We start from the raw sequence: 9,158 nt of genomic DNA, 5'->3' as shown, positions 1-9,158 counted from the left end.
TAGGTATCCGTGAACAGTAATTCCAGCATGTCACAAATACATTGGTGAAGGGTTACTCTTCAAGATGCAGAATCTTGTGCTTGGGGATCAGCACCAGCTTCACCTAAAACGTCTGGTGTCCTAGAACTAGTGCCTTCCCTTGCTGCCCTGCCTTTGGTCTTTCCAGAGGGAGCAGCATGCATGACTATATACACATTTGATGGGAATATTAGAACACTGGCAGATTGGGCTGAATAATTCCAAAGCACAAGTGAATATATCTAGTGTCATAATTGCAACAGACCCACCTGGTCTTGAACCCTCTGGAGGGTGACACTCGGCAAGCAGTGTTACAACTACTAATAGGAGAACAGACCTTTCTAGAGGCAATCATTACCTATCTATGAGGCTCCTTTGAGGAGGAAGTATTGGCAGCTGACTTTTCTTTCTTCTGCCACGCACAGCATGAGAAGGAGATCCTCAACTGGTTCTCACTGGGCCTGTGGGACTTGTGGTACACATTAATGACCACAAAGGTAGAGTCAACTTAAGCCTGGGCGGACGCTGATAAAGTGTGGCTCAGTCAATTTGTACTGTTAGTCCACAGCCTATAACTGCAAAAGAACACTCAGAGACTGCACTTTGAACCAGCTTTGACCCTCAATAATATCCGTAAAGATGAGAGGGAAGGGGGAGAAAGGCGCCAAGCGACCACTTGGTGTAGCACAGTTTTATTCAAACAAAAACATTTATTTTTGGAATGGATTACATGTACGTGGGGACACCATCACGTCTCCCCACATGTATGGAATCTACATAGGATACGGTCATGGGTGTTACCTTAGCTTTAATGTATTTACCTCCTTTGAAGCAATGTTTTATAGTTGGTCCAATTATTTATAGTTAAAGAGGAAGTAAACCCTCCTCTGCAACTTTTACCTATAGGTAAGCCTATGATAAGGCTTACCTATAGTACTGTAAATATCTCCTAAACATGTACCGTTTAGGAGATATTTACCTTACATGCAGCCAGTGACATCACTGGCTGCATGTACTCTGAAGGAATGGCCACTGGTGCCGTTTCTTCAGAGCCCCGTGCCGTGACCGTCGGCTGTGCATTGGACCGTGCAGTGACGTCACCGCGGCTCCGGCCAATCAGATGGCCGGATGCCGCGATCCCGGAAGACCAGCGACTGAACATGTCGCCCGTCATACAGGTAAGCGGGCTGCACGGCGGGGGCTCGTTCTAAGGTAAGTATCTCATAATGAGCTAGTAGTATGCGATGCATACTAGCTCATTATGTGTTTCTCTTTCAGGTTGAAAAAAAAAAAAACTTGTAATGGGTTTAAAACCTCTTTAATCCCTTTCCATTTGGGGGTGGTTCTATCCCCAGAACACCCCATATATTTTCATATATTTACATATAAACCTTGACTGTGGTATTGCCGACGCTGCGGCTGCTCCTTGCCCCATACAACCCAAACCTACCCACAGACTCCCCTTTTACTTGCCTAAAGAAAGAAGGACACTACAATCATTTGTTTGGGTTTAAAAGGCCATAGCAGCCAACTTTATTAGAACTAACTAGTAAAACACTAGCTAGCAAAGAATTACCATTATTCAACAAAAACAATCCAATACCAAAATTTAAAAACGAATGACCATTTAGGGTCTTGGAAGGCAACTTGACTTCCCCCCTGGCTGTATCCCTGACCCCAATAGACCTCCAGGCCCTCAGCCGCCACTGCACCAGCTCAAGGACTATGAACCATTGGGATCCCTTGATACCGCCTACTGACGTTGCCATGGGTAGGTCCACCCATACCTAAGATGGGCCCTACCCCTCCATATTCCCTTTCCAAGTAGTCACAGCCCTCCAAGACCCTAAAAACCCCAGCCACAGCACACGGGCATGACCCCTTATGGCCGTGTAGCCCTCCAAACCCTCAGTGCCCTCTGAATACCTTCCTGCAGACCTAAAGTCCACAGGTCGATGCCCACCGCGTTCAAATGAACCCCGTCACCTCTAAGATAAAGGGCCGGGTCCTGCTCCAGCTCAAGATGCTGGACCGCCAGTCCCCCGTTACGCACAACAAACTTGGCCACCGCCTTATTCACCTTAATCCTGGCTTTGTTCAGGCTAGTCACCGAACGAGCCAGGCGCCAAGAAGTGCGGGCGACAATGTCCGACCACACCACCACAGTCCGTGGAAAAAGCGTCCGCAGCCTCAGGAAGTCCAGTTTGACATCCCTAATCAGCTCCCTGGAGGAACGGAGGCCCAGATCATTGCCGCCCGCATGCAACAAAAGTATGTCGGGCGGCCGCTCAAGACGGGCGCAACGATGGACTTCAGGGAGGACACGGGACCACAGCATGCCTGAGACCCCAATCCATCTAACCTTTACCTCCTCCCTGCTGAAACCCAATTGGCGCCCCTCTGGCCTAACCACTGCCCTCCGAGCACCCCAGACCACATAAGAATGTCCTAATATCCAGACCAAGACTTCCGTGGCTCCTGTAAAACATAAGGAGGGGTACATACCAACATACGTCCTGAGTACACACACAAAAAACCACAGAGAAAAACAAAGAAAAAACACCAGCATACACGTAACGAACATTCACTAAATGACCGCCCCTGGGCCCCGACCAGAAACAGAACAGATCCCCTCTGCCGCATCACAACAGATGCGGACGGACATACGAGCGAAATCGCCTGGACTCCCAACGCCCAATTTTCCGAAGGGCCTGATCCCCAAGGCCCCACCGAGCCGCCTCCGTGGCGGCTCCAATGCGGAAAGAGTGAGAGGAGAAATCCGTCCCCTGAAAACCGGCTGCCCCCAAGCACTTCCGGAAGACAGCCGTAAATTGAAAACGTGAGAGGGCCGTGCCATCAGCTCGTAAAAACAGAGGACCCTGTTGAGCGGAGCGCACCTGTAACCAATGCCGCACCGCAGCCACGGGGCAAAGCGAGGACCCAGGAACCACCCCTAGCTCAACACAAGCCCCTCGGCCCAGCTGGTCCGTTTTTGACCTTTGTATCCGGATCAGAAGCTTGTCCGGATGCAAACAAACATCCCCCAACTGCAATCCCCCATTCCCCCCCCTGGAAATACTCACCAATTCGCTAATCCGAAAAGCTCCAAAGAACGCCAAGATAAAAGCCGTCCTGAAGAGTTCCACCTCCTGGTCCGCAGAACACACTCCCGGCAAGCAGTCCACCACCCGGGACAACACATCAAAGGAAACCGGGCGCCTGGAATCAATCGAACGAGTACCCCTCGCATAACCCTTCAAGGCCTTTTGAACAAGGAAATGTTTGGTTACATCAGCAACCCCCCACAACTGAAAGTAGAAGGCTAAGGCCGCCATTTTGCGGCGTAACGTAGAAATAGACACACGCTGTTCAAAATTCAGGCTCACAAAATATAAGAGCAGGAACAACCGTTCCCGATCACCAGAAAGACCCCCCACCTCACTCACCATCTGATGCCACGTCGCCCACACCCTTTCGTAGGCCGTCCAAGTGGAAGGACAAACCGACGCCCGAACCAAATCCATTACTGCGGCGAGACGATGTTCCACAGCTCCCCGGGACACATCAGGCCTTGCTGCTCCGCATCCGGTGCCAACCTCCGAAACCTGTCCCACTGGAAGCGAGAAAGAGCATCAGCCACCGAATTGTCAACACCCGGAACATGCACAGCATAGAAAAAAGAATTCAGGAGCAAACATTTGAGCACCAGGTGGCGAAGCAACCTAATAACCGGTGGAGAAGAAGCAGTAATGCTGTTGATTGACTGAACTACCCCCAGGTTATCGCAATGAAAACGGACCCTCTTATTTGTGAAATCCTGACCCCATAACTCCACGGCCAACACAATGGGAAATAATTCCAACAGAACCAAGTTACGAATGAAGTCAGAATTCCGCCAGGAGGCCGGCCATTCCCCCGCACACCATTGCCCCTGGAAATAGGCCGCAAAACCCCCCGAGCCTGCCGCGTCAGTAAACAGCTCCAGGTCAAAGTTCGACACCGGAGCTTCCAACCAAAACGAACGGCCGTTAAAGGAGCTCAAGAACAAATCCCAAACCCGCAAGTCATCCCGATGCTCTTTAGATAGGCGAATGTAATGATGCGGCGCCCTGACTCCCGCCGTGGCAGCCGCCAACCTCCTGCAAAACACCCGCCCCATGGGCATGATGCGGCAGGCAAAATTCAATTTTCCCAGCAGAGACTGCAGGGCACGCAGCTGAATTTTTCGTGTGTCCAAGGTCCCTGCAATAACTCTGCGTAGGTCCAATAGCTTGTCAACCGGAAGCCTGCATTCCATTGCCATCGTATCAATGACAATACCCAGAAATCGCAGTTCCGTGCACGGCCCCTCAGTCTTGTCAGGGGCTAATGGGACTCCAAAATAATCAAACAGCTGTTGGACCGTAGCCAAAAGCGTCGCACACATCACCTCCCCCGGAGGACCTATCACCAGAAAATCGTCTAAATAATGAATTATGGAAGACAACCCAGAAACATCCCTAACAACCCATTCCAAAAAAGAACTGAATGTTTCAAACAGCGAACAAGAAATGGCGCAGCCCATAGGCAAACATTGGTCAACGAAAATTCCACCCTGCCATTCACAACCCAAAAGATGCAGGCTGTCCGTGTGCACCGGCAACAACCTAAACGCCGCTTCAATGTCAGTTTTCGCCATAAGGGCCCCCCGCCCAAAACGACGCACCCAGGCCACCGCTTTACCCAACGAAACGTATGAAACCGAGCATAAGTCTTCCGCTATAGCGTCATTCACCGAACCCCCAGGGGGATAAGACAGGTGGTGAATGAGTCGAAACTTATTAGGTTCCTTTTTTGGAACCACACCCAGAGGGGAGAGTACCAGATTCGGCAAAGGCGGAGACGAGAAAGGGCCCGCCATCCTGCCCAACCTCACTTCCTTCAGAAGCTTCGCCGAGACCACCGACGAATGCGCCCTAGCGGAACTTAAATTGCCCCCGGGAGGAGGAACCACCGACAAAGAACAAGGAATGCGAAAGCCTTGCGAAAACCCCCCCAGCAAAAGAGCGGCTGCTTCCCGATCAGGGTACCTACTTAGGAACCTGGCCAACCTTTCCACTTTCACCGGCGTCCGCCCTCTTACCAGCGTCGGCATGTTTTGCTCCCCCATGCTTAAAGCATCGTGCCGACGAGTGATTTCCGCCGCAGTTGGAACACTCATGCTTGAAGCGACAGGAGGTTCCAAACTTGCAAGTGGCCTCGTTAAACTGCCAACATAAGCCTTTACGTTTTGCGGCCGGAGAAGGCGAGGAAGCCGCCCCCCCGACCCCACCCTGAAAGGGGTGACCGGTAGATCTAGCCTGGGTCATGAGGCGCATCCAAAGACTGATGTCCTTATGATCCCAGCGCAAAGATGGTCTGACGGCCTTGCGTTGACGAAAATGTTCGTCGTATCGTAACCAGGCCATACCACCGTAGACCCGATAAGCTTCCCCAATGGAATCCAAATAACAAAATAGGGGGGAACACTGATCAGAATGTTTTTCCCCAATTACACTGGCCAGAATTGTGAAAGCCTGCAACCAGTTGGTAAACGACCGCGGAATCAAACGATACCGGCGCTTTTCTTCCTCCTCTTTTTTTGATTCATCAGGCTTGACCCTGTCCAAGTTGAATTTTTCTAACGGTAGCAGAGAAAAAATCTCAACATACTCACCCCGCCAAATTTTTTCCCTCACTTCCGTTTTCAAATGAGCACCCAGAGGTCCCTCGAAGCAGACATAAACTTCGCACTTCGCAGAATCCGCCATGCGCACAATCTCCTTGTCCCCATCTGCTGAACCCGACCCTTTTGTCACCGGCGTCACCCCAGGAGAAGACGACGGCACCCCAGAACTTACCTCCACTGCATCAGCCGACCCACCTGTGGCCTGGACCGAAGGAGCTGGTACCGGCGTCACCGAACTCACCTCTTTTGATCCAGTGGATTCCGCCAGCGGCCGTGAAACAGAAGAACATCCCGCTGCCGACCCCACTGATTCTGTAACCCCCCCTGTTGCAGCAGCCCACGCATGTATCGGCGCCCCCGCGGGTGCAGCCGCTAAAGCCGGCTCGCACCTGGACAACAAATCCTTAAACCCGGACAAAAGAGTATGCAGCAAAGACACTCCCCCTATGCCGTCCGGGACTGCCTGTGCACCCAGACCCCCTGAAACATGCGTCCCCCCACCACTACCTAGGACCCCCGCGCCAAGAACAGGCGAAGAGGGCCCCCTTGCTGGGAGAGAAGACGAACTAAGCAGTGCAGACAGCGTAGATGGAGCCTGGACAGCAGGCAGAGCAGACACACCAGAGGAATATACCACAGAAGACCCAACAGGAGGAGAGGCAGGCACAGAAGGAGCAGAAAACAGAAGGGAAGGAGAGGCAAAGGACACTGACTTACCTGGCTGACCCGGTGAAAGCCTCCGCTCAGCCGTCCGTCCGTGTCCCGAATGAGGAGCCGCCCCGACGTCCAGAGTATCTTCTTCATCCGATGCCGACAGTTCCCCTTCAGAGCGCTCTTCCACCTCCGCCGAGTGGGACACCTGGCCAGTCCCTGAAGAGCCACCGCTGCAGCCGGACAGGCTGAAGACTCCATCGCTGGGAGCTGCCACTCTGCAGGGAACAGAGCGGCCTCCGTAGGTCTGGCACTGGGCGGTGACGTCACTGCCCTGCGACGCTGTAGCACTTGTCCTCAGCAGGCTTCCATCCGAAGGTCGCATGCCCGTGACGTCATAGACGGGCGCCTCCGGCCGAGCACCGCCACTCGTTCCCGCCTCCTCTTCTTCCCGCCGAACGCCCCGCCGCAATGGGACAGCGGCGGGCGCCGAGATCCGGTCCGGAACCACCGATGGGACGCAGGGGACCCTCCTGGAGCCTCGACTTCGTCCACGAGAGGCCACGGCCGTACCCGGAAGTAGGCCCGCACCCGGACCCCGCACTTCACTCCCACGCCGGACCGCGCTGCCACCGGAGGGACCCGGGGAGCCAGTCGGATGCTCCAGAGCTGCAGGTGAGGGGGCAACGGAGCTGGAGGGGGCTGCGCTCACTTTGCCAGGGCCCCGTCTTCGTCGAGGATTCCTCCCGACCCCCGCTGTACCTGTAGGAGGCTTCCCACTGACAGCCGAGGTCGAAGGGTCCCTAGGGGGGCTCCCTAAGCGACGGCGGACCCTAGGGGTCGTTTCTGGGCTGAGGCGCTCAGGAGGCCTTGACCTCCTAGGCCGTGATAAAGTTGGGGCAGGCGAAGCTGGTACCTGCCCCGACCCCTGTAGTAAGCCATCCATATTGGCCTGAAGCCATTGCGGACCATTTGCCATGGCCGCACTGCGTAACTGGGCCAGCATAGAGTCCAAATCTGCAATACCGATAGACAAGGAGGGGTACAGAAGTTCTCCTATTGCTGTCTGGTCTCCAACTGACCGGACCCCTGGTCCCACCCTAAACTAGCCCCTGCTAACCCCACCTTGCCCCACCCTGCCCCACCTTCCCAAAAACCAATCACCTGCTATAGTTCTTCCTTAAAAAAGTTAACCCCCACTGGGTAGCAACCTTCCCTGCAAACCCCAGTCATGTCCAGCCTTCCGCTTACTGCTGTGCATCCATCTCCAGGCTTCCCCCCTTTCCCTTCCCTTCCCTGGTCTAACCCCTCCCCCTTTCCATTCATAAAGATCTAGTTTTATGTTTTTATCTTCTTACCCCATGAAATGTTTATTAAGTTGTAATCTCTCTGTATTATCGTTCACATATGTCTATCTAATATATATTTTATCATTTATTATGTATTTATATATGTTACATGGTAATGATTTACCAGTGTTTTTAATTCTTATGTACATGCCTTACTCGGTTCTCTCCACGAGCTGGCAGGAAACTTCTGACTGGCTGGTGTCACATCATTAGGTGTTGAAATCTGCTTGAAAAGGGAGCGCGCTTACCACTGTCGTACAGCGCATGCTCTGAAGCGCGTTGTATTCTGGTCCTGGGCCCTGCTCACATCATCCTGCTCCTGGCTGTGTTCCACACTGCGCTCCACCTGCTTCAGTAAGGACTTCAACCCGCTTTCTCCTCCACTCGGGGACTCCTGTAACATTCCACCTGGCAGTACCAGCAGCTCCCGCGGTCTGCACCAACTGGCATTATGCCTGTTTTTTACCTATCTTTGGACTTATACCTTATAACTACATTTCTTGCATATTCGGTATTATGACCAAGCCTGTGCACCTATAACCTCCTTTTATTGTTAGAGACTTCCTTGGCCAGTGCTAATATGTAGAAACTAGTAAAGAATCTCCATGTGTCCCTCACTGATGTGATGAAATCATGTTGACAAAATAAGAGTTGAAGAGTCAAAGTTGTCACAGAGATAACCCACAATGAAGACCACTGCCCGATCTTCTACAATGTTTGTAAGTGGCTGGCAGGGACATTTTGAATGCAGCTGTCTTCATTTTTTTTTTTTTTTTTAAGTGTCACTAAACCCACATCATAAAAAACTATCAATAAATGGTGTATTACATGCTGTTCACACTCACTCAGTCACTATGAGATTTGTTTTCTGTATTTTGCAAAAAAACTGGTTGATGCTGCTGCTCTTGATCTCCACCTTATGTTCATGACCCCAATGTAGCTAGGGAGTTTGCAGCTGTGGTGGCAACTCTGCACATGCTCAGTCTTCAGTGAGTTTCTATGCTGACCATTTCCTCTCTATCACGTCTGAGCAGCCCATGTGAGTATAGAGTCACACATTTGGGCATATATACAGTGGTAAATGACAGTTCACTCCCTCCCTCCCCTTCTCCATGCCCATTAACTAGCTAAGCACAATGTGGGCGGGATATCACATGTAGATTAATGGAGGCTTCACCTCCCTCTTATTCTAAGACACAGGCTGGAGGGGCGTAACACAGCCTATGACTGGCAGAAATCCACCCACACTATGATATTGCCAAAAAAATAATAAAGATTTGATTTCAAATATATATTTGTATGATCATTTAGGCTCGGTTCACATATATGCGATGCGGGAAGGCTGCGAATTCGCAGCCTTTTCCCGCATCGCACACGCACCCCCGGCAGTTCACACTGCCATATGCGATACGCTGGGGGTGTCAATGTAATCT

The 9,158-nt window shown here is 52.0% G+C and overlaps 1 protein-coding gene across 1 annotated transcript; it reads right to left on the bottom strand.

Annotated features, from left to right (window-relative positions):
* Window positions 1-3,541: 3,541 nt before the first annotated feature.
* On the bottom strand, window positions 3,542-4,315 carry LOC309550628 (uncharacterized protein; the record flags this gene model as incomplete). The annotated part of the gene is made up of 1 exon (XM_082250966.1): window positions 3,542-4,315. The coding sequence occupies one exon, from the start codon at window positions 4,313-4,315 to the stop codon at window positions 3,542-3,544; it is 774 nt and encodes a 257-aa protein (XP_082107092.1).
* Window positions 4,316-9,158: the final 4,843 nt, after the last annotated feature.

Source organism: Pelophylax lessonae (genome assembly GCF_965119305.1).
Source record: "Pelophylax lessonae genome assembly, chromosome: 3".
Classification (NCBI taxonomy): Eukaryota; Metazoa; Chordata; class Amphibia; order Anura; family Ranidae; genus Pelophylax; species Pelophylax lessonae.
This window is presented reverse-complemented; position numbering and strand designations above follow the sequence as displayed.